Raw genomic sequence first — 26061 nt, 5'->3', positions numbered from 1 at the left:
TATGCAGCCTCAACTTAAGATGGCTCCCCGGCCTGGCTTTGCACTGCAAAGTTTGCAGCAGCACATGCAACAAAATGGCGTCCAGAATTCAAAAACCCCCTCAGCTTGCATTAACTAGCCACACACAAGGCATGCAAGCTCCACCCCCCAGTCGTTCTTAGACTTCTTATTGGGTGAGCAACACAGCCAAGCAACACAGTTGGAGCCTCCCTCCTCCCCGGCCGCAGGGAGGGAGGGAAAGGAGCTGCTTCCTTTGAAATTTAAGGGACATCATTTAAGGGACATTGAAGGGACATCCATCAATAAGGGACAGCAGTGGGACATGGCGCTGGAATAAGGGACACTTGACAGCTATGCAAATGTGTAACAGAAAGCCAGACAAATGAGAGCCTGATGCAGAACATGACCAAAAAGGATTAATCAAAATTAGAGCTAAGCCATATTGCCAAAATTAGAGGTAAATATATTGCTAAACATCCAATACAATAATATGCGTACTGCAAGCTTTTTTAAAAAACAAAAACTCAGTATGCCTGGTATATCAATAACTTGCAGGGATTGTATATTAGACTGACATTTAAAAGAAATCCGAAAACTCTTCAACAGGCTTAAGAGGAACTGATTTATTCTCACAAAATGGTATAGAGTAGACTGAGATCCGAAGCCTGTAAGACAATGTGGACTGATAGCTGGACTTGGGCCAAAAGGAGTGGGTTCAAATCTCTTATGTGAGGGCACAGCATGCCTGCAGGGAAGAAGATGGAAGTTCCATTGCACAAGCGGAAACTCTTGCGCTGACAGAACACATTAGTTGGATACTAATGCCCACTTTCTCTCAACCTAACCTAACTTAACATTTATGAGGCTAGAAGTGGGGTGGTGCGAGACTTTCTGAATGCTCGCCTAAGCTCCTTGGAGAAAGGGTGGAATAGAAATGCTATAAATAAGACAAATTTACTACATTGTCTTGGCAGTTGTCTTGATCCTCATGGATTCCAATCACGTCCGTTGCTGCGGCTGCCCAGTTCCCCTCGCTCTACACCGGCAATGTTTTCTCGTCGTGGCCGATTGCAGATAGTTTTTGCTGCCTCCACCCTTCCCCCCCCATCCCTATAGAGCATTGTGTACCAGACAAAATGCATTATTGGCCAAACTTCACAATTACCACAGCAGTTCGCTTGTCCTACATTGTGGGGAAACCAGAAAAGATTTTCATCATTATTTATGAATTATTTATGTCAGTCTTAAGGCTGGGATGTTGTTTGTTTTTTCTGAGAGTGGTTTTTCTTCCTCTTTTGTCCTATGGTGCTTATGCTACCGGTTTGGAATGGTTCTGAGGTAAATTATTGAAACACTTACAATGCTCTGCTCAAAGCCTTCCCCCCTGGGGTTTGGAAGTCCCCCCCCCCTTTCTCAGTCTGTATATGCACCATACATTTAAATCACACCCACCCAAAAGAATCCTGGGACCTGTAGTTTGCCAGGTGTGCTGAGAATTGCAGATCTGTGAGGGGAAAACTACAGGTCCCAGGCTTTGGGTGGGGCTTTAAATCTATGGTGTGTAGGCAGCCCCAGTTTGCCTTCTAATGGAGGTTTTTTGGGTAAGGTTACCAGACATCCCCATTTCCTGGGGACAGTCCCCAGATTTACAAATCAGTCCCCTGACAAAATCCATCTATTTAGTAGAAAGTTGAAAAGTGTTCCCGGATTCATTGGAAAAAAATCTGGTAACCTTATTTTTGGTGGTCTTCGGCTGGAGTTGATGCAGTTGACCCATCTACTTCAGAACTGTTGACTTTGAATCGTACCAGCTCTGCAGGATTTCCGACGGGGGATACCTGGCGATGCACCTCAACTGTGGAAGACTTGGAACTTTTCAGTGTTTTTTTTTTAAAAAAATAGAACTGACTCCAGGTTTGTGGAGGTGCTCAGCAGAATACAGTGGTACCTCGGGTTAAGAACTTAATTTGCTCTGGAGGTCTGTTCTTAACCTGAGGTACCACTTTAGCTAATGGGGCCTCCCGCTGCTGCCACACCACCACCACACGATTTCTATTCTCATCCTGAAGCAAAGTTCTTAACCCGAGGTACTATAACCTGACGTGTCTGTAACCTGAAGCGTCTGTAACCCAAAGTACTACTGTACCCTTCCTTCTGTGGGAATTTAGCTCCAATTTCTGTTTGCAGAGAAGACAGCCCTGGGTCCTTTGACCCTTTAATTGTTCTCTTTTTCCCTCCTAGAAAAACTAAGCAAGGCACTCTCTTTTAAAGTTTAAATAACATATAACTTTGACTTAGCGCACTTGCACATTAAAATATACAATGTGGGTAGGCGATACTTAAGTCGCTCAAACATCTTACACAGATTAAACTTTTACAGACAAACCTAACTCTCTGACTCTGAGGCAGACAGCAGCACAACAATTTATACCTGCTGCTCTAACTGTTAAAACTGTTGAACTAACTGCCACAACTGCTGCAGAGTGAATGGCATCTTAGAGTTTTACAGCTCTTGCAACTAACCCTTTACATATGCATTTTGGATGCTAACATCCCACAAGTGAGATTCTTGGACAGCTGAGAAGCAGTCTCTCTCTCACACACACAAATAAAAAGCAGCAAAACCCCTGAGAGGCAGCCACCTGACGACTGCCATTTTGTTTTCTCCACAGCACACCTGACTGACACAACAAGGATTCTGTGTGCCTGTGCCAGGCCTGGTCCTTAGTGCTTAAAAACATATTTCAAGTGGTAAAAAATAAAGCTTCACATAATTATATCTGAAATCCTTACAACAGGCTCATGAGGACCAATTTTATTACCTCTCCATTGCAGGTAGAAGGCTGAGGCTGAAAGAATAATGGCGTGTTTCGGGCCACCAAGCAAATTTGCTGGTGAGATTTAAATGCATCATTTTCCAGCTTACACTTTCCAGCTTGCACTAAACCTCACCACCTCTTAAAGTCAGGGTCCATTTCATTCTGTATGTATGGGTAAAATTTGGTTCATCAGTAATACGGGCAAGAAAACACTTGCAAGTCCTAATAACCTCAAACCCATTTGTGAGGTGTGAGGTTTCGAAAGAGGTGAATGGCTCATCCTACAGTGCTGGCCCTACCATTAGGCAGTGTGAGGTAATGGAGGGGGAAAGCTGTACGCACCCCCTGCACCCCCAAGCTAGCTTGCTACTGTTTGATGCAGTGAGGGCTGCTGTCCTGTCAGCAGTGTTGAAGTAAATTGAACTGCCGGTCCAGTGAGCTTTTGTATATTGAACGGAGGAGGCTGCCACCTGTGCCTCAGGCAGCAAAATGTCTTGGGCTGGATGAACTTACAGCTGGAAACCCATGCAGTTCACTCTCACGTTGTGAGGCTTTAAATCATCCTGGGCTGGCAGCTTCCAGCCTAGAGCTTGCGGCAAAATGACAGAAACCACCCCTGCCTCTGAACCCCTAGTGACCTTGAACTTGGTTCCTTTTAAAATGCAATCTCAGGGTAGCCAACAACATTCCCCTCCTCCTTAATAATAAGTAGTGAAAACTGAATGGCACTAAGAATATGTCTGCTTGTATGTATGATCGTTGCTAGGTAAATGTACAATGCAAGTCATGGATGCCTGCACACTCTCACTGGAAGTTAGCAATTCATTATTTCTGTGCATAAACACCATTATAATGTACAAGAACACCATAAATCTCTCCCTTTCCCTCTCTCTTTCTCTGACCAGGACATATAAGTGTCAAAGTTCTGCACCAGGTGACCTGTTTATTCATCCTGATTTGCTTGCTCCAAAGTTTATGAGAAGGTTAGACAATGTCCGGCATTTATTTGTTGTCATTTGTTTGCAGTGAGGTTATACAATGCTGAGGATTCATCCTGATTTGCTTACAGCAATTTTATATGCCTTCCCCCTTAATCATTTGATCTTCCCACTCTTTTCAATGTATTCCCGAACTGCAAAAAGTCTATTTTTTAAAGCGGATTTGTTGCAACATAGCACTTTAATCATGCAAACCTACATTTCTGGTATGTGCTTAAATTTCTTCTGCAAAATGCCAACAGTCTGGAGGCAGCCTAAATGAATATCTAAGTCAGTGGTTCCCAAAAACCTACCCGCTTGCATGGATCACTTGAAAATTGCTAATGGGCTTTGCAGACTACCTAATGATTATTCTGCCTCTGCTGCATGCTGTTTGATTTGTAGTTGTCCTTTTTTGGCTTATTTTATTTCTTACATTGTGTTTTATTGTATTATAATTTGCACCTCATAGATTTCATATTGTAACACAATAGAATATGATTTAAGAAAGAAAAGGTGCAATAAAATAAAATAAAAATATCAACATGAATATTCAGGCATGCTGCAGACCACCTGAATGAATCTTGTAGTTCACTGGTGGTCTCCTGATCTTCAGGGACTTTCTTGAAGATCTTGGGAACTCCTGATCTTCAGGGACTTTTGATCTGCATGTGCATAGAATGGGCACCTAGCTCTCATTTGGCATAGTTAAACGTGTGAGAGTTCAGCCTATTGTGCACAGAAATGTGAGTCTGAACATACGGAAGTCAGAGGTAAAGGTAGCAAACCAATTTAGTGCTTATGTGGGTCTTCTAAATAGTTTGAGATGCAAATTAAATAGTATGCCCCTAGACATTATGAATGTGATGCTACTTCTAAAAGCATTCTCAGCCTACCAGTACATTACTCTGTACTCTTAGGATAATCAGGAATGTCAATGCTAGTCCACTGTGGCTGGTGTTCTGACATAGGTCTTCCGAAAACAAGGAGTGGTGAATAGTGTCTTGATCTCTCCCTCCCACCTCCGCCCATCTTTCCTTGGCTTGATGTGTCTCTTGTACTTAAGAACCGACTGAAGAGAACAAAGAGAAAAGTAGAGAAAACCCAAACCTGTGGTGCCCCTTGAGTTTTCACTGAGGATGAGTGAAGCAGAGCTATCTCATGTTTACATGTTTTCAAGCACTGTATACACTCAAGTTGTTTCAAGCTACTGCTACCTGTTGTTATTTGCCGTGTGGCAGTGCGGAATAGCCCTATAATAAATATTTTTTTTAATGTACATGTAGCTTCAACATTTATGATAACATAATTAGTTCTTTGACTGTATGATTCAAAAGTACCTAGATGGAGATAGGGTTACAAGTTTGCTGCATTTATTGCATGAAGGAACTGATCCATAAATATATCAACAGTGTTTCGCAGTTGTTGTATGAAAGATCTTGATGGATAATTTTTTCCCCTTTTATAACAAATTTATTTTCTTTGATGAGATGAGATATTACACTCCATTTTAACTTGGATTTTATGATATACTAACAGGGCAAGGGGTTAGAAACCCCCACTGTGTAAACTATTAACAGCTGTTCATTTTTTTACTTGTCTACAGGTTTCAAACAAATAAGGCCAAGAAGGCAAGCTATGGTTAAACGTAGAATACTTTGCAAAATGAAGCAAGGCCACTTTAGCATTGGACCTCATTAGAGGGGTCATCATGTTCATTGCTTATGTAGGCCAAACTCATGACTTATGAATAGTCATGCAATTGTTTCATGAATATTCAGCAACAGCGATAATAAACTAGAGCAAACTAGTACGGTTCATCTTAAAACAGATACGGGTATGGGAAACAGTACAACAAACCCATCATTGCCTGTGGTGTTCACGTTCATTTCTTTTGCCCCATCATGGCTACTGGTCAAATAGCTTTTGCAGGTTTAAGAAGCATTACAAAAGCCTACCTAACCTGTTTGATCAGATATGATAGCGGGGGCAAAGTAAATTAATGGATACATCACTAACAATGAACATACTCTCTTCAGCTCTCTGAAATACTATTTTGTTCTCCCAGTTTAATTTACTGCTCTTCCTCAAAGTTCAGCTTTGCTTCCCACACAACTTGTTCCTTACTAACTGCTATGAAAACTTGTTTCGCTCCCCCTCTTTCTCTTTCACATTGACTTCAGAATAAATTTTCATGCAATAGCAGGAGCTTTCCCCTGCTCAACCTGGAAACACCAGGGATTGAACCAGAGACTGAGTACAAAACAAATGTTCTGCCACTGAGGTCTACAGGTCTGTTGGCCTGTCCTTTTGAAAGTATGCAGAAGGCTGCTGTACTGGGTAGAAAAAAATACCTCCTTTGCCAGCACGGCATGATCTATCCTTTCATAGCCAGCTTGCCCTGATGTGTTGGCTTGCGATAGTAGCATAGAAAGAAACTGTGCGTTCTTATCGAATTTGTACACCAAGCCGATACATGTAAGACATCCCTATGAAGACAATTTTAAGTGACCTCAAGTGGCAGCTGTATCTTGCACAGCACCATTTGACTGCAGTGCCTGCGTGTGGAGAGTGAATGACTCTAATGCCATATCTACACTACACTACACTACACTACACTACACTACACTACACTACACTATACTATAGTGGTAGTACTTCAGTTTGATTGCTGTGGCCTTTATTTCTCTCCCACAAAGAAATTGGGCTATCGTAGTTTGGTGAAAGGGACGCAGGTGGTGCTGTGGGTTAAACCACAGAGCCTAGGGCTTGCCGATCAGAAGGTCGGCGGCTACGGGGTGAGCTCCTGTTGCTCAGTCCCAGCTCCTGCCAACCTAGCAGTTCGAAAGCACGCCAAAGTGCAAGTAGATAAATAGGTACCGCTCCGGTGGGAAGGTAAATGGTGTTTCCGTGTGCTGTTCTGGTTCGCCAGAAGTGGCTTAGTCATGCTGGCCACATGACCCGGAAGCTGTACGCTGGCTCCCTCGGCCAATAAAGCGAGATGAGCACCGCAACCCCAGAGTCGGCCATGACTGGACCTAATGGTCAGGGGTCCCTTTATCTTAGTTTGGTGAAGGTGCTGGGTCTATTAGAGATCATTATCCCCCTCCTCACAGACCTGCAGTTCCCAAGATTCCATGTGGAGGAGCAATAATATCAAGCCAGCTTAAGATATGCCCTTTGAGACTATGAAAATGTGGTGTTTAGCCTATTAGCCTAATAAAACACTCGGGCTTTAGCCATTTCATTGATGCAATGTCCGTTTACTCTGTATGTTTTTGTGTTGGTGATGTATACCATATTTGTTTTAGCTAAATAATATACCAGATTTTGTCCCCAAAAATGTATTTCTTTGGCTGGCAGTTTTCCAGCTTCTTTCCTTTCCATTTATTTAGCATAATAAGTTTTGAAATTATTAAACTCACACGATAAGGTAGCTAGATTCATACAGCACGCTGAAATGCAGAAACCTTGATAGAATCCCACATTTAAAATCATGTTTCCTAGGAAACAGGACTTTTTGTAAGTAACTATTTCCAAATTCCTTTATGCATATGAGTTGCTCCCTACCCTCAGTGGCTCACTCACATTGATTGCTCACATGTTTGATATGCCAACTAGCTGCTTTCTTGCACAACACAAAACAAGTATGTCTATTTTAAATCAGAAATGTTGGTGGCTATGTCAGTTAGTTAGTTAGTTCATTAAATTTGTCAGTCACTTTACCTTGCCCAGGGAAACCCAACAAGCAGACAATAAAGCCCACGTAAATACATTGAAAGCAAGAGGAAAGAGAAATACAGTAAAAGCATCCCACCGGTCAGATCACAGTGAAACATGGGATGCTCAGGATACTGGTGTAAACTGTAGGTGGTAGTTACGGGTACAAGGTGTGTGGGGGTGTGGGGGTCAATTTAAAAACCATTGCACAAGACTTTCAGAGTTAGGAATAGTTTTCACTTCTTTTGCTCCAATTCACAAGAGAGAATCTTCTTAATAATGCATTTCAGAATTATCAAAAAAATCTACCACCCTCCGACATTTCCAATTCTCCTGCCACCCGACAGGATAAAAAGTCTGCATTTTAGTAAGGATGCTGTGCTTGATGCAGTGCAGTACAGTGGTGCCTCGCAAGACGAAATTAATTCGTTCTGGGAGTTTTTTCGTCTTGCGAATTTTTCGTCTTGCGAAGCACGGATTCCCATAGGAATGCATTGAAAATCAATTAATGCGTTCCTATGGTCAAAAAAAGTCCAAACAAAGCCAAATTTGGTACAAAAAGAGTTTATTAAGTGCTCTTTAAAGTCACACATACTGTAAAGAGCATTTCAAAAATTGAAGGAACAATAATTTAAGTTTCTAAACATGACAGAAAAGCATTTAAAAATCACCAAAGTGTACAGTACTGTACATACATTTCCTAAGACTCTGGGGGACAACTTGAAGAAGGTTCCTCTTCCACTCTTTGCTTCTTGCTGAAGAACCTGTCCATGGTCTGCTGCTTCATCCGCCTTTTCAGCACCTCCCTGAAAGATGACATGACCCTCGTATCAAAAGTGTTCGCAAGGTCACGTGTCAGGTCCTTGTCAGGGTGGTGCCGCTGTGCAAAAGCCTACACATCTTTCCACTTCTGGCAAATGTCCCTCAGTTCTTTGGAGGACAGCCGTTCCTCAGTTGCTTCCTCCTCTTCCAGCGAGGCCTGCTCCTGCGCAGCCTCTGCCTGCAGTTCAACCAGCTCCTGGGTGGTCAGTTCGTGGTCATGCTCCTCCACCAGCTCGCTCACGTCCTCCTCTGTGACCTCCAGGCCCATGGTCCTCCCCAAGGAAACAATGTCCTGCACCACTGTTGACTCTGGTTGACTCAGCTGCTCCTTGTCGACCTTGTGTTTCTTGAAGGCCCGTGGGTTCTCCGAGTGGTACACCAGCAGGGGCTTGATCTTCAGGTCACCGCTTGCGTTGGCACAGAAGAGCAGGGTCAGAGCAGGGTCTTCAGCCACAGGAACATCAGAACTGGCAGCCTCTCCATGCCTGACCACGCTGTGGATTCCAGATCTCGTCTTGAACCGGTCAAACCAGCCTCTGCTTGCTTTGAAGACTTCTGGCTCGCCTGAGGTTCCTGGCTGTTGCCGGACGAGGTCTGCGTGCAAGGCCTTGGCCTTCTCACAAATGACGGCCTCAGTCACTGTGTCCCCTGCACGCTGCTTCTCTTCTAACCAGATGAGCAGCAACTTCTTCACCTCCTCCAGAACAGCTGGGCAGTTCTTCACGATCCTGGTGACTCCCTTGGCTACATCAGTCGCAAGGATCTTCTCCCTCATCTTCAGGATGGTCCCGATGGTCGATGGATTCCTCCCGTACTCCCTGGCGAGGTCTGTCACACGTATTCCACCGTCGTGCTTCCGGATGATCTCCTTTTTCATTTCCAGCGTAACCTTCTCCTTCTTCCTCTCACCGGCCTCTGCAGCAGCAGTCTTCTTGGGCCCCATGGCAGCACAGGTCCTACCTTCGCAAACCCCCCCAAAAAAAAATCAGTGCTTCACATCCAAAAAATTCAAAAGCACCAAACCTCCCAGAAAACACACAAGCTTCCAGATTCTTGCAAACCCCTTCTCAACAATTCCCCCAGCCACCCACCACACAGAAATCCAAACCCAGAAATCTTTTTTTTTAACAACAGTAGAGTGCCCCAATGGTCACAAAAAATCATAAAAATGCAGAAAAAAACACACAAGCTTCCAGATTCTTGCAAACCCCTCCCCAACACCAAGTCCTTGAATTCCAAACACCCCAACCCAAAATCCAAAAACCCCCAAAAAAGTTTCAAAAGTTTAACTTACCAAATGGCTGCAAAAGAAGTTTTGGAAAAGCTTCAAAAATCACCAAAGTCTTCAAAAACCTCAAAAAAGGCTACCACACCGCGTGCTATGAGTTGCTCCTCGAAGTCAAGTCGCAACTGCACCTCTTCAAGCAATGCACCCTGGGTATTAACGGTTTTAAGAAAAAGGAAACAAACTTGCAAGACGTTTTCGTCTTGCAAAGCAAGCCCATAGGGAAATTCGTCTTGCGAAGCAACTCAAAAAACAAAAAACTCTTTCGTCTTGCGAGTTTTTCGTCTTATGAGGCATTCGTCTTGCGAGGTACCACTGTAAAAGGTTGAAGGTAAATCTCCCAACAGTGTACTCTTAGCATCAAGCCAGCTCATTGTTCACAGCCACCTAGCAAATCTGTGTGATCTGAAATAAAAGCAAATGCTATGAAGAGCACTGCAGGGCCCGGATGTCCAGATTCATAGCCCAAGCTTCCTTTTCCACTGCAGAGTAATTCTACTGCCAGGGAAAAAAATTTTGACTAAAAATAGAAAGAAGTGAAGGATTCTCTGTTGTTCTGAGACGGCACCACCTCTGTATAGAGGTTGGCACCAGCCGTATCCAACCCCTTGCAAGGCCAGGATCTTTACACCAAAGCTAGTGTGTGGTAGAAGGGGCAAGGGAGGAATGTTTGGCTTGAATGCGGTGAAGCCTTGAACAATTGTCCAAACTGTTGTGAGAAGTTGTAGTCCTTCAATTATGCAATATAATTTATTTGGAGAGAGTCTCCCCCTTGTCTCCCTCTTACTTACTTACTTACTTACACACACACACACACACACACACACACACAGAGAGAGAGAGAGAGAGAGAGAGAGAGAGAGCTCTCCATATCACCATAGTTTCCTTGCTAGAAATGCCAAGTTTCGGTGTGATTTTTTTATATATATACTATATAGTCTGCAGAAGAAACAAATTACTATGCACTACAAAACAGAACTGGCATTTCAAATTTAAAACAGATGACATCAGCATTACACATGGAACCAGACACCATCAAATCATATGCCACCTCATAAATATTCAGGCTGGTGGGGCAAAAGAAATGTAAAGTGCATGGCTGGCCAACAGGGCTCCCCAGGGGCTGGGAGCAGGGCGGAGGGAGATTCCTTTCTTGGAGGCTTTTAAATAATGCATGTATGCAGTCCGTTCTGAGTAGCCTATAGGGAGGCAACTCAGCAGCGTCTGCAGATTTCTTTCGGGGTCTGCATTACACTGTGGTTTATGAGAATGGAGCAAATGAAACCTAGCGATGGTTCTTAGCGTAGGATAGAAATGACCATTTGACACAGGGATGGGGGGAACTGGTGGATATTGTTGGTCTCCTGCTCCCATCAGGCCCAGGGCAGCCTGTCCAAAGATCAGGGAAGATGAGAGCTGGAGTTCAGCACTGTTTGGAGAGCCACAGTTTTCCCGTTCCTTATTTCGTGGAGTCCAAAAAGCAATGTGTGAAAACATGAGGAAAGGCCTAACAGCGGCATAGGCACCCCCAGGCGCCATTTGTATTGCACATTTGCGATGATTTGTGCTCATGATGCTTTCGGAGTGGTCACATGTGACCCAGTTTTCAATACAGTTTGTGCCTTCAAATGTTTTGGGGTGGTCAAATTGCTTCATTTCCAATCAGTGCGTACCCTATAGGGGTTAGCAACCTTTTTTTAGCCATGGGCTGAAAGGTCCCTCAGACCTTCTGGTAGGCCGGACTTTATTTTGAAGGGAAAAAAATGAACGAATTCCTATGCCCCACAAATAACCCAGAGATGCATTTTAAATAAAAGGGCACATTCTACTCATGTAAAAACACGCTGATTCCCGGACCGTCCACGGGCCAGATTGAGAAGGCAATTGGGCCGCATCCGGCCCCTGGGCCTTAGTTTGCCTACCCTTGCCCTATAGCACTCTGCTGAAATCCTGTAACTTTCCAAACCACAAATGCTCTGGTTTATTTTTGAGACACTTTCTGTGGTGGGAAAACAGGGACCTTCAGTCCTTGCTACTGCTTCATTGGGGCAAGACCTGCTGCTGCGACCACTAGGACTGAGCTGTTTTGTTTCCTTGAGTAATGAGTTAACATCACTAACATAAGGTATTTTACTGCTGAGCTATGCCTGACTCCAGCTCTGGACAGCAGATCAGCTCCATGCTTCTCCCCCACCACACTGGTCATTACAGAATTTGCTGTAAATCAGAAGTAATTCTGACTGAATTCAGCAGGACTTACTTCAAGATTTCAGCCTTATATATAAATAAATAAATATATAAATAATAAGCATTACCCCAATGCACAACCTTTGTATGGATAAGATTCCATGCATATCCTACTCTTAAATAGATCTCCCATCTAGCAGCTGATTAATTTCAACCATGACAGGACAGGATTTGGTCCCTGACAATTCACTGGGGCCTCCTAGCGACATTCTTGTCTAGACTGCAGGGCAATGTCTGAGGGTGCTGAAGTCTAGGAAACAATTTGGGAAAGGCAACTGAATAGCAGAGAAACAGGGTGCAGGAACAAAGGTATTTCTGAAATAATACCACTTAGAAGTAGAAGGGAAATTCCTGTGTGTGATGTGGATATAAATCTAAAGTTTGCGGTATCCAAACTAGGTCACAGCATGCCTTTGGAAAGGGTCCATAGACGGGCAGCCGCTGTCAGAACCATCTGTTATTGCTGAATGCCTCATCATTCACAATACAATTGAGCATCCAAAGATGCTGAATCTTCAATTTCACTTTACATTCCCTGGAATTTTTCTAACCTTAGGTATCCCTTCCCTCTTTAATTTTGCTATGAGTTCATCAAATGTTTGCTCGGATTCTTGAAGGTAGGAAAGGAAATGAGCTCAGACAAGGCTCACAGCGGCATTACTTCGCCACGTGTTGCATGGGCAACAGGGAAAATGAACTCATTGCACAGAGAAGATATGCAGAACATTAAAAAGGAAAGATATGAAACGCTCTGTTTTGTTTTGCGCTCTGCAGAAAGCCTTTTCTGAACCTTTCCAAATCCTTCTATAATGAGACAGATATGCAACAATAATGAAAACACTGGGTTTTCGCACTCAATCCCCCAAATCCTAAAGGGTGGGCACTTTTGGCTGCTCACACTCAGGGACATCGGTTGGGGAGGACAAGGCATTCCTGTGAGAGACTTTGTGGGTTTTAATGAGTATTTCCTTGGCTCCTTTTAAGATCTGTGGAAATCCTAGCCTGCCAGGAGCTAAGGGTGTTCAGGTGCCTTCATGGCTTAACATGAGGTTCTGTCTGTGACTGTTCTCTACAAATTCAAGCTGTACAGACTCTCAAGCTCAAGTGTAATTGCAAAGGGGGAAAGAAAGCTAGCAGCCTGATCTGTAGGGTTTCATGTGATCATGTGCACATGTTGTTAGACATTCCCTAATTCCCTAGGCAGAAAAAAATAATCTAGGGGCAGTGCTACTCAGTTTGCCATCCTTTTGCAGGATCTGTCTGCCAGATGGACAGGCATCTGACTGACACAATTTCCAGTACCCTTTCAACAAAATTCTCCAGTATCCCTAGCTGCTGCTGAGATGATAGACTTCTTCAGATGGGAGAAGGAAACATCTATTTTCCAACATATGATTACTGCAAAGCTCTCTGCTTTGCCATATAGTAGCTATCTGAAACCTTTTCCACTTAGCACAGCTAACTACAAAAAGAGATTTTTTTAAATAAAAGATGTTCACCCTAATTATATGCATGTATACTTGGAAGAATGTCTTACTTAGCCCCAAGTAATAGGAATGCATAGGATGACAGCCTTTGTTTATCTTAAAACAAGAACACTATCCTATGCAGTGCATATTTCAGTTTTTCAGAATTTGGGTCGGTACCTGGCTCATGTTCCAATAATGTATTGGGTTTGGCTGTGTTTAAATCTATTTTTGCTCTGTCCTTTTTTCTTTTTCTTTTTTCTTTCTTTCTTTTCTTTTCTTTCTTTCTTTCTTTCTTTCTTTCTTTCTTTCTTTCTTTCTTTCTTTTTTCTTTTCTTTTCTTTTCTTTTCTTTTTGCAACACAGGGTCTTCACTTCTGCTTTGTGCCAGTAGAGGATTTTTCAAAAGACAAACACAGCTCCTGGGAAGCCTCTGCAGATTCCTCCCAAAGTGCGTAATGGAAACAGGTGAAGTGTAAACAACACGCTCACCCACTTGTCTCGTTCCTCTTAGAATATTCCAACAATGTCTTTATTTAGTGACAGTTTGAGAGATGCTTACAAATAAGTAGGTAAAGATTTTCCTATGGGTGAGAGTTTTCAAATACATAGAATAAATAATCTGAGACGGGGGGCGGGGAGAATTCTTAAGATTGTGATCAAAAGTATTTTGGGCAAAAACAGCACTATGTACTGGAAATAGCTGGATTAAATTTAGTACATTCGTTTTTAAGAAATGGATACCTGACAAACCAGAAAAATCTAAAAACAGAACCGTGATATACAGCATTGAGATGTTTAGGCATTTCCTTCAAAAAAGATATAATAACCCTATAATTTAGCTTCATGTGCATGTTGTGTTTCCAAATAATGTAGTTGCAGTGTTTCTAATCAACGCTCACCCATCTCATTATTTTCCTTTTACTATGCTTGCCATACGTCAAAAAAAATCCTGACATGACCTATTTTGTGGGTGTAAAAATGGCGTCCGGATGTATGGCTACGCAATGGAAAAAGCAGTGGAAACAGCTCAAGAAGCTTAAAATCACAGTTTTGGTGGGTTTTCTTTAAAAAAGCATGCTGCGGGTGTCAGGAATTTTATTCCACCTATTCACCAAAGTTGTTTCCAGCCCATGGGCCAAATGTGATTGCTTGGACTCTACCCAGGCCACACCCCATCCTTAGCCACGCCCCCTACCAGCCCTGCTTTGCATTCTCCTTGCTAGTTTTTGCCTGGCTGAAATGTGTCCTTGAACTCTGGTAATGACTTTTGCTTGTTTGGATGGAGGGTAGAGAGACAATTGCTACTGGTTTTTTGTACCCCCAGTGAGGCCATGACTGACTCCAGTTATGAAGGCTGCAGCTGCTGCTGAAGATGCCAGAAACCATATTGCTACGGATCCTGAACAATTTGGCCCCTGCCCTCTGCTTGGCTCCTTCCCACCCAGCCTTGGAGGGTGGTACCCTGACTGACTCCAGCTGCAGAGGTTGCTTTTGTGGCTCAAGGTGAGAGGCCAGAGAGATTTGGTTTGGAGATGATTATTTTTGCTGCTAGCTGGACTATATTCTTGGGTTTTGATTATTAGAATTTACTACAATCAGTGGGTTATTTAATTTTATGGTATTATTGTATCACTAATACTCAGGGCTTTTTTTCAGGGGGTACTCTAGGGCACCTTTTTTTGTTTAAAAGTGTGGCACTTACTGTAACAACTTCATGGTGAATACTGGCACCTACTGTATTTTTCGCCCTATAGGACGCACTTTTTCCCCTCCAAAAATGAAGGGGAAATCTGTGTGCATCCTATGGGGCGAATGCAGGCTTTCGCTGAAGCTTGGAGAGCGAGAGGGGTCAGTGCGCACCGAACCCTCTCGCTCTCCAGGCTTCAGGAAGCTATCAGCAAGCCTGGGGAGCCCGCGGGAGTTCCCGCAGGGCTCCCTAGGCTGCGGATAGCAGCCTGCTGCCCGGAGCGCAGGGCGCGCTGAAGTATAGCGCCCCGCGCTTCAAGCAGATATCTTTTTCTCCTCTAAAAACTACGGTAGGTGCGTTTTTAAAAGCTTGGGCTTCCCCTGCCCCAGCCCCGTGGCTGGGGGGGGGGGGAATAATTTTTTTTTCTTTATTCCCCCCCCCCAAAAAAACCTAGGTGCGTCCTATGGGCCGGTGCGTCCTATAGGGCGAAAAATATGGTATTTTTGTAGGGGGAAAACACTGCTACTACTACCACTGCTACTACTATTAATTACCCACCCTTCACCCTAAGGTCCCATGAATGTGAGACATTCTATTAGGGAATTGTTTATATGACTATTTAAATTTTGTTAAGTTTTGTAGTTCATAGGGAGTTGTAATCCATAAATATTTTGATGTTGTGAGCCACTTTGAACATGGTATGAGCTTGGAAAAGCAGCATACAAATAATTGATGGTGATTTTTTCCAGTTCAAAATATCTCAGGCATGGAAAGGGCTTGGAAAGATTCTGTTTCTTTAACCTTAGGCTGGATTTGGTCCATGAGCCACTGGTTCTCTACCTCCTCCAGTCATTCTTTCCCAGGGCCTTCCATTGCCTTTCGTACACACCTGCTTCTAAAAGCATTTGCTTAAATCACTGATAAGGACTAGGTACTTGATTAGGTATTTCTTCCAAAGTTCCTATTTAGGCAGAAGACAATGGATAAGCAAACATGTTTTTTTAAAAAGCTTTTACCCCCCCCCCCTTCTCCTAATATGCTCATCATTCATTCTGGAAAACCATTTAGAATCAAATGATTGGCAGCTACAAGGCCACTGCTTTGCATTTTAAAACCAATCTTTGTCTTTTAATTAAGGCCTGTTGTAAGAAATGTCTTTCCTTTTCCACCCCGCCTGAACACCCCACCTTTAATGTAAACATCCTATTTTATTCATCCACAAGGCTCCTCTTATTTGATGTATGGTTTAATTATGCCTCCAGTCACTCACTCCTAGAGAGAGAAAGGGAATGGAAATTAGTTCTAATTATGCTTGCTGCTTATATCATTTTTGTTCTTCAAGATGAAACTGCCAGCCTCTATTATTTGGCGTTTTCTCTGAAATAAATAGCATGAGATGAATTAGCTAATTGTTATTTTTTCAGATGAAATATATATATATATACATTTTGAATCGCTTTTCAAATGCGCAGTGCTTTGTCACAATAAATAGCCTTCACGCTTTAGTACATAGTAGCTTGTGTTAATGGACTTCTGTGCTGTTGGTGCATCTCCCACTTTGCAACTGTCTGTGAGTGGCAGACATGTTTCCTATCTTCACAGAAGGTTCAACAAAAGTTTCTACAACCCCCAGAATTCTTCTTTTAAAACCAGCTGCTGGGAAACTCAAAGTGTTCAAATTGTGATTTACTGGTTCTTTATAGGCTTAGCATGTAGTTTATTACTTTTGGGGATCCCATTTGGACAGCTAAGCTTTATATCTGCATGGTAGCAGAGTTGTGAATCGCCCAGAACCAAAAAGCCAGTTCTCCATTGAACGACCAAAATATGTGTTGTTAACTGTTTAGTTCTGCCTTTGAGACAGGGGTGGGGGTTTTTTTGTCAGTGTGAGGGGCCTGACAATTGGGGGTAGTAGGCTTTAACCTGTTATGCACACACCCTGGTTGTCACGGTCTGGTTCACGGGTGATCGAAGTCTCGGCAGGGGACGTCGGGACCGGGGGCAAGATGGCGGGGTGGGAGCAGGAGCGGGGGTCCAGAAGCTAGGAAGCCAAGAGTCTGAGGGTCCGAGGGTCAGGAAGCAAGGAGTCACAAAGTCAAGGGTCCAAGGATCAAGAAGCAAGGAGTCACAAAGTCAGGGGTCCGATGATCAAAAAGCAAGGAGTCACGAAGTCAGGGGTCCGAGGATCAAGGAGCAAGGAGTCAAGAAGCTGAGGTTCAAGGATCAGGAAGCAAGAATCCAAACGTAGCAAGGCAGGAAGCGTGTTGCTGTGGCAAAGAGCTGAAGGGAAATGCTGACCTTATATCCCTTCCCAGCTCTTGCCACCAGTGAGTTACCAATCAGCTTCACCTGTGCGGCCACACCTTGCCTCTTCAGAACAAACTTAGGAAGACCCCTGTTAAGTTGTGGGTGAACATATCAGACAACACAGCGATTCTTCAAACAGCTCTTGTTTATTCACAGGCCAGAACTGAACTGAAGGGTTCAGTCAGCCTGCTTATATAGAGCTCCAGTACAATGTAACTATAACAATTTTCTAAAACTATCCAATCACTGAGCGTCACTTTCGATTCCTTATTTGCATAATTATCTACAGTATCCCCCTGCTGGCCCAGGGTGAGAACTTCAGTACATAACAGCCCCAGTCCTGCAAAGTCCTATTGGTCACAGGGCCTGGCTCCTGTACGCACACCTGACACTGGTGGTTCCACAGGAGGGAAGGTCATTGAATCAGTATCACAACAAGGGGCAAAGGGTTAACACCACTGCCCTCTAGCCACCATACTAGAGTCCAAGGCAGGGCTGAAATTGCAGGACTATGGCTCTGAGTAATCAACTTGCTCCTAGAGAAGCTGTAACCAGACTGAGCCTTTTGGGCTGATCAGGTGCTGATTCTCTCCAGGCTGCTAGAGCATAGGGGAAAACCAGAACCACAACAGCAATAGATACCAGGGGTGGGGTACCCTCTCCTCCCCACACCCTGAATCTCCCCCCAATAGCTGGATCTCTTTGAACTGCTCCAAGACTACCTGAAGACTGGAGGAGTGATGCTTTGCAGAGAGAGTTAGAATTGACTGAGGAATTTGAATGTTCTGATACAAGTATTGGATCTCTGAGTGACCAGGACCATCCTTAGACCTAACTGCCACAGGGGATGCAAACTGGATTTTGCAGTCTCAAATTATGTGGTGACCAGTAGACAGACTAACTCCATATGAAAAACAAGAGAGAAATAATGATTCACTGATGCATGTAAGCACCAGTAAATAATTATGCTTTTTTACTTTATGAAACTCTGTTTTTGCCTCACTCGGTACAAGTCATCTGCTCATAATCTGATATACAGTTACACTTTGCAGCGGTAAATATCACACACATCATTCCTTGGTAGTGGGAGTTTAATTTCCCCATCTCTTTAACTAAAATTGAAAGCTCACAAGGAACTAAAGTGCACTGCAAGGGAAGAACTAGGTATCACTCAGGAGTGAACTTTGCAATTCTCCGCTCTTCAGAGCCATTTGGCAAAATACAGTCTGAGTCATCTACAACTAGAATTGCTTTTTTTCCATGGTGGGGGAAGTGGGGGACAAATTTACAAGCTGTGAATTAAATTTTCTAACTGAATGTTATGGACGCTGTCCTCACCTCAGGCTGCAGTGTGATTACTGGGCCTGATTTTTTAATAAAAAAACCAACAGTGAAAATTATAAAAATAGCATCTATAAGGATGAGCCAACTTATTAGATTTCCCTTGGAGGGAAAGTAAGTTTTCTATCTCCAATCCAGAATTTTGCATCTTCATTTCCTTCAGTTGCCTCAGGTTTTGTTGGCATGGATCAATTGCTACATGACTTTTGTTATGTTAATTACCACTAATCATGTGTGTGGTAATGTAAAGCTGCCTTGCACTCACCCAGTGCTGTCTTCTTATTTATTTATTGCATTTATATCACACCTTTTCATCCAAGGAGCTCAAGGTGGTATACATGCCCCCCCCCCATTTAATCCTCACAACAACCCTGTGAAGTAGGTTAAGCTGAGAGGCAGTGACTGGCCCAAGGACACCCAATGGGGCCAAGTTGGTATTTGAGCCCTGGTCTCCCTGGTCCAAGGGACGCGGGTGGCGCTGTGGGTTAAACCACAGAGTCTAGGACTTGCTGATCAGAAGGTCGGTGGTTCAAATCCCTGTGACGGGGTGAGCTCCCGTTGCTCAGCCCCAGCTCCTGCCCACCTAGCAGTTCGAAAGCACGTCAAAGTGCAAGTAGATAAATAGATACCGCTCTGGCGGGAAGGTAAACGGCTATTCCGTGCGCGGCTCTGGTTCGCCAGAAGCGGCTTAGTCATGCTGGCCACATGACCCGGAAGCTGTACGCCGGCTCCCTCGGCCAATAAAGTGAGATGAGCGCTGCAACCCCAGAGTCAGTCATGACTGGACCTAATGGCCAGGGGTCCCTTTACCTTTACCTTTTACTCCCTGGTCCTAATCATTGTACCATACTGGCTCTCTTACTGGTAACAACTCTCTAGGGTCTGAGACAAAAGTCTTTCCTCTCACCTACAGACCTTTTAACTGTACCTCGAGTTATAGTCCTTCCCAGTTGATATGCACCTATTACCACAACCATGTCTTCCACCATGCTTTTCTGCCTAAAGCTCTTGCTAGAACCACATCTCCCGTAGTCCTCTGCACCACGACACACTGTTAGCCGGTGTTCTCCCAACATGCCTTTCGACTGCTCCTGCTACCACCTATTTGTTGGAAAGGAAAGAGAGTGACGAGCGAGTGAATTTGAAGGGGTTGATATTTGGGGGTTTGGGGATGTGGGAGGGGAGCTGCAAATCCTTCTCTGGCTCAGATTGAAATCCAAACCAGAAGAGAACTTTGGGGGCTCATAAAACTTACCTCTTGTTTTGAGGCAGGCTTTATAAGTCTTCAGTGTTCATATCTGTCTGGCTTGGCAGAATTTTGCAGCATCTCCAGCTAAGTGCTCATTCCTTTTTGCAATTAGAAAAGAGAGAGAAAATGAACACTCAGGACAGTTTCAGGTCTCAAAACTCCTAAAGGTCACCCTTTTGAATATATTGGTAAAGTTTCTGAATCCTTCAGTTACAGCACAAAACCCATGAGGATGTCTGGCCCAGTCATTCTGTCCAATTGATTTTAGTTAGCTTTCTAAAGTGCATGTTTTCTCCAGCTCATGTTTCAATTTGTTGTTCACCTCATGGCCCTCTTGACACCATATAAACTCCGCACAAACACTGTCATCATTAAATGTAATCTCTTTCTCCATTATCCAAGGCCCTATTTATCTTGCAGCCCCAGAGAGACCAGCCAGGATGAATTAATGCTAACAGCTCTAAATCTGCAGATAATCTCTAGGGTTATTTTACCATACACAGTTCCTAGAAAGGTCCTTGTCAACCACTTGCTGCTCAGCTCCAGGTCTGGAAATCATCACAATTCAGAGCACGTTCTTCGAAACATTAATCTTTGCTTGTTTTTAATAAACCTAGTCACAAAATTGGTTTTGATTCTTATGCATTGCTAGAAATTTCAGCAAATGAACCAGGAAAAACTGACTTTGTGCAAAGGTATTTGATTCCATAACTCCTTCATAGCAGCTCCCCTGTGAGGAAAAGGTGGGAGGAGTTTTTAGTTTAGAGGAAAGGCAAGTAAGATGCGACATGATAGAAATTTATAAAATTATGCATTGTGTGGAGAAAGTGGATCGAGAAAAGCCCACACACACACACACTAGAACCAATGAAGCTGAAAGTTGGAAAATTCAGGACAGGTAAAATAAACTACCGTATTTTTCGCTCTATAAGACGCACCAGACCATAAGACGCACCTAGTTTTTGGAGGAGGAAAACAAGAAAAAAAATATTCTAAATCTCAGAAGCCAGAACAACAAGAGGGATCGCTGCGCAGCAAAAGCAGCAATCCCTCTTGCTGTTCTGGCTTCTGGGATAGCTGCGCAGCCTGCATTTGCTCCGTAAGACGCACACACATTTCCCCTTACTTTTTAGAAGGGAAAAAGTGAGTCTTACAGAGCAAAAAATACGATACTTCTCAACGCAGCACATAGTTAAACCATGAAACTTGCACTAATTTGGTTAGTTACTCTGTGCAGGCTCCAAGGCCTCATCAAGAATAAAGTTTTTTATATCATTAACTCAGTTTAAAGTGAGTTCCTACATGAATGGCAGAAGACAAAACAGGGCCAGAGTCAAAATTAGACAGGTAGCTGCACGCTACAAGGTCACCTCTTTCCAGTCTCTTCTTTTGCATCTTCCTTCCACTCAATCTCTTTTCCTTCCTTCCTTCCTTCCTTCCTTCCTTCCTTCCTTCCTATATAAAATGAAGTGCTGGTACTCATATCTTGATAAAAGTGGTGTGGGTGCCAACACAAAATGGGTGCCACAACCAGCAAAAAAGAGGTGCTAGCACCCAAGGCATTTTGGTACCAGAGGCGAACCACAAAATGACGCCCCCGCACCATAGGAAAAGGGGTGAGGAAAGAATTGCTTTGGGAACAATTTGGGGGTGGGGGTGGCCAAATCAACCTTACTGAATGGTTGAAGTGTGAATCAAAGGCAGTGGGTGGGGAGGGGCCCACAGAACCACGCTGGGCAGGTGCAGAGCCCAGGAGACCACAGAGGTCAGCCCTCCCCATTTCCTCCTAGGGGTGGGAGCAGGGCCATCTTAAGCATATGTCGCGCCGGGGTGCAAAGATCCGCCCAGCACCCCTAGATTGTCAACCTTTTTTAGGGAGAGAACCCCCAAAGTTGTTGACCTTTTTTAAAGGAAATAGTTGTTTACCTTTAGAACGGTTGGGGGACGCAGGGACTCACAGCGCCCCATGCACAGAGGCGTTCAAAGGTGGGTGCGGGTTCCATGCTGGGGGGCCCAAAACGTCAGGTGGCACAGTCGCTGCACTGTCTGCCAGCTGTCAGCGCACAGCGGAACCCGTCCGGAGATGTTTCCTCCGCTGCCGCTTGCATTCCCCGTCGTTCTGCACTGATAGTCCATGTTGGGCAGCGCTGAGAGCGTGCTCCAACAGCTGAAAAGCCAGCAAAGGAACCTGCAGCTCGCTGCATGCAACAGGATGCGTCGCGCAGCACCCACAACGTTACATGGTGCTCCGGGCACAGCGCTGAAACAGTTAGCCACCATGCAGCTGGGCAAGAGCCGACAGCCGAACGGAGCCAAGCCCGTTTGAGTGCTGCAAGCTCTTCTGCTGCGGGCGGCTCGGTGCGAGTTCGGGGGCAAGCGCTGGAGTCCGGGGAAGAGCCGCCTGCAGCACTCCAACGGGCTCGGCTCGGCTGTCGGCGGCTCTTCCCCAGACTCCAACGCTCGGCCCCGGACTCTGGGCCTGGTGCCCCTGAGAGCCCGGCGCCCAGGTGCCATGCACCCCTAGCGCCAACTGTTAAGACAGCCCTGGGTGGGAGGAGATCCTGTTCACCAAAAGGCTACTGTAGAGGCTGCAGGGGGGTTGCTCAGGAGGCATCAGATCCCGCCTCCAAGGAGCATGCCGCAGCCATTGTTGCTACAGCAGCAGCAGCAGGCAACACATTCCTTGGAGGCTAGATCTACTGCCACTGTGGATCCTGCTGCCCAAGGCAGTTGCCTTCCCTTGCCTCATGGGTGGGCCGGCCCTGGATGATACTCTGTACCAGTGAGTACTGTCACAAAAAAAGCCCTTACATAAATCTATGTATTTATTAGAGAACAATTATTTTCATGTCAAAGAGGACACACACACCACCACTGTCGTAAGCAGGTATCAGAGCATAACCCCCAATTTGAAAGGCCTTCCTTTTATTAGGTACTCCAACAACCTACTAAGTACTGTGAAGGATCAAAATTCTATGCTCACGCCACATCTCCCTTCCTTTATAACCCAAACAGATGTCTAACATTACAGCTCCCATTAAGTGCAAGTTTTCAAAACGACACTTAACTGCATCGCTGTCTCCATTAACCATTTGGGTGGAAAATGTCAGAAGAGCCACTCTGGCACATTTTTTCTAGCACTTAAAAAAAAAAAGCAAAAAGCATTATCCCCTTTTTGTGTTATTCTTGGACCTCTTTGCTAATAAAACTCCTTCCCAATCTTGGTGGAGTCCTTGAGAAGGCAGAGATGGTCTGTTTCTAATTGTTTTCTTATTGTTGGCTTTCAACATCACATCTTTTCTGCTGATGTCTGCCTCAAAATCCCTTCCGAGGGAATATAGTGTTTCTTCCATGAGATGGTGATCAGACTTCATGGCAGGATGTTTATCTGAAGGGGGAAAATGTTTTGATCTGTAGCTGTCATCTTAGGTTGGATCTTGCGTGCGTTAATTTGGATACAGTTTGGTTTGATGGGTTATTTTACACGGTTTTTATCTTGTGTTATTATAATAAGGAGACATTTTACTAATGGCCATTGTTTTTCCACCTTTTCAATTAGATTCAAGTGTTAAGCGTTATGTGTTCAGCAATGCATATTACTTGAACAATTCACATTTTAACATGGTGTAAGGAATTCCTAATTCACTGTTGTGACATTTGCTGTTTTCCGTTCATGCGATATGTCCCAATGGCATTGAATGTGTAGTTTTTGCATATGAAGAAAATTGGCAGGATATTTTCTAATGAAAAAGGGCAATCCCTGCATAGCTGGTACAGGCATGGTCTAGGAGTGCTCCTGGTTCCATCTCTATCACAAGAAGACCATGTGATCTCAATGGCTACGAGTGTCTTTTACCAACTTTGACTGGTAATACAGCTACAGTACTGCCATTCTGGACCAGGATCACATGACCACTGTCACCCATGCACTGGTTACTTCAAGGTTGGACTACTGCGATTTAGTCTACATGGGGCTGCCCCATAGGTTGGCCTAGAAGCTGCAGTACAAAATGCCCTGGCTTCCACTGTTCACTGGGGCAGACTATCACCATCATATAACACTGCTGCTGAAATAATGGAACTAGCTGCCAATTAGCTATCAGATTAAGTTCAAGGTACTGGGTGGGACGCGGGTGGTGCTGTGGGTTAAACCCACAGGGCTTGCTGATCAGAAGGTTGCTCTGTCCCTGCTCCTGCCAAACTAGCAGTTTGAAAGCACATGCTGGCCACATGACCCGGAAGCTGTACGCCGGCTCCCTCGACCAATAATGCGAGATGAGTGCCGCAACCCCATAGTCGTCCGCGACTGGACCTAATGGTCAGGGGTCCCTTTACCTTTATTGGTACCGGTAATTACTTTGTGTGGTCAGAGTAATATTGAAGTACTTACATTTTTGATTGAATGATTCCAGGCTATATGCTGCAAATATGCCATTCAGATCTGATATTTTTGGTGTGCATGCCTGGCATGCTAACTTCTACACAATCCTGTTTTCTTAGCATGGATATTAATTGCTCTTCTGCCACTTGCCAGTGGGCTGAGTTTGGCCGCATATATCCTGCCTGAGAGATTTTGTTATTGTTGTTGTTCCTCCCCAAGTCACTCCTCTCCTGCCCTTTTCTGTTTTAGGCATGGGCTCACCATTATTATACAGCTTCCGGTGAAATCTGATTTCTGGTGAAATCTGAAGACGCAGCTCTTTACTGTGGCTTTTGACACTTGGGGTGTATATTTTTAGGACCCGCCTTATTTTGTGATTGCAAGATGTTTTAAAAAGTTTTTAATATTGTGTTTTAATGCTATAATCTTCCCCCGGTATCTTAGAATGAATGACGGGCAATTAATAAAAATAATGTCCTATACAGCTTAGGTATAGGATGCCTATATATTGTCTCACCCATTATAAACCCCACTGAGCAATGCACTCTGCATTGCTGGAGATACCATCTCATCAGGAGCTCCTTTCTGTATGATATAATAATATTAATAATTATTAATAATAATTTTATTATTTATACCCCGCCCATCTGGCTGGGTTTCCCCAGCTACTCTGGGCGGCCCCCAACAGAACACTAAAAACAGAATAAAACTTCAGACATTAAAAACAGGGCTGTCTTCAGGTTTCTTCTAAAAGTCAGATAGTTGTTTATTTCCTTGACATCTGATGGGAGGGCGTCCCACAAGGCGGGTGCCACTACCAAGAAGGAGCTCTGCGTGATTCCCTGTAACTTCGCTTCTTACAGTGAGGGAACCGCCAGGAGGCCCTCGGAGTTGGACCTCAATGTCCAGGCTGAATGATGGGGGTGGAGATGCTCCTTCAGGTATACTGGGCCAAGGCCGTTTAGGGCTTTAAAAGTCAGCACCTACCCAGCGCCTATGCCAGTGCTGGCCGGGGCAGGCGGGCTCCCAAGGGGTGCGGGGTAAGGAGGGTGCCCTCCCAGGCACGGGATAGCTGCTTGGGTGCACAGAGCGGCGTGCCCTTCAGCCGGGATGGAGCAAGCTGCCCACGAGGGCAGAGCAAGCCGTCAATGGTGGACATTCGGCGCGCCGACCACCTGCGACTGCCAAATGTCACCCCCCCAGGAAAGATACCCGAGGCAGTCCACCCCCACCACACACCCCTTCCTCTACCCCCATACCTACCCTTCATAACATTGTTCCATTACATTTCAGGAAAGCGCCATCTCTATTGTGATTTCAGCTTCCTTTTTCAGCCAACCTTTTAAGTGGATAGGTTGTTTTTTTTTATCACCGTTTGTATCTGTATTTGATTTGAAATAGTTTGTATTATGGATTTTTAGAATTGTCTTTATTAAATCGTTTCATATATGTCTGATCTTTTATTGTAAAATCACTTGGAGATGTCTTATAGGAAGTGATTCATAAACGGAAAAAATGCTACCAAGAAGAAAATAGGGGCGCCGGGGGACGAGACAGAAATGTAGTTTTTCACCTTCCCTTTAGCCATGAATCAGGCTTGCCAGAACGGATCACTTCTATTGGTAGCTCTGCCTTTGGTAATGTCCAATATGCAATTCCTTAGAAGGAAGTTTTAAAAAATGAACATCCAAATCCAATGTCATCAGCCGAGTTCTGCAATGTGCATAGCTTGAGAGATTTTTTTCTTCAGACATCTGT

At 44.3% G+C, this 26061-nt stretch overlaps 1 protein-coding gene and 2 long non-coding RNA genes across 7 annotated transcripts in view; 1 reads left to right on the top strand and 2 right to left on the bottom strand.

Annotated features, from left to right (window-relative positions):
• Positions 1–2263: 2263 nt before the first annotated feature.
• On the bottom strand, positions 2264–3803 carry LOC310760627. The gene is made up of 2 exons (XR_014547079.1): positions 3728–3803; positions 2264–2568 (listed from the first exon to the last, which is right to left on the bottom strand). It is a non-coding gene; the product is annotated as an uncharacterized lncRNA (long non-coding RNA).
• The window catches only part of LOC310760588, a 36217-nt gene continuing 12723 nt past the window's right edge, over positions 2568–26061 (top strand). Inside the window, exons 1-5 of one of the 5 annotated variants that reach the window (XR_014547025.1) lie at positions 2568–2835; positions 3725–3802; positions 13702–13786; positions 14663–14841; positions 20343–20547. This is a non-coding gene — a long non-coding RNA (uncharacterized lncRNA). Of the gene's footprint in view, positions 3135–3724; positions 3803–13701; positions 13804–14662; positions 14842–20342; positions 20548–26061 lie in introns of those variants that run through there. The other 4 variants (XR_014547026.1, XR_014547027.1, XR_014547028.1 and 1 more) reach the window with 4 other exon arrangements.
• The window catches only part of LOC310761824 (putative CENPB DNA-binding domain-containing protein 1), a gene marked incomplete at its 3' end in the record, with an annotated part of 32132 nt that continues 10770 nt past the window's right edge, over positions 4700–26061 (bottom strand). Inside the window, exons 2-3 of the mRNA XM_083612021.1 lie at positions 8716–9938; positions 4700–4868 (exon numbers count right to left, since the gene is read on the bottom strand). Coding sequence (XP_083468147.1) covers positions 4700–4868; positions 8716–9281 — 735 coding nt within the window. The 5' untranslated portion in view covers positions 9282–9938. The remainder of the gene's footprint in view (positions 4869–8715; positions 9939–26061) is intronic.

This window comes from Podarcis filfolensis (genome assembly GCF_964270895.1).
Source record: "Podarcis filfolensis genome assembly, chromosome: 4".
Classification (NCBI taxonomy): domain Eukaryota; kingdom Metazoa; phylum Chordata; class Lepidosauria; order Squamata; family Lacertidae; genus Podarcis; species Podarcis filfolensis.
The sequence above is the reverse complement of the archived record's forward strand: the minus strand, read 5'-3'. Positions and strand labels throughout refer to the sequence as shown.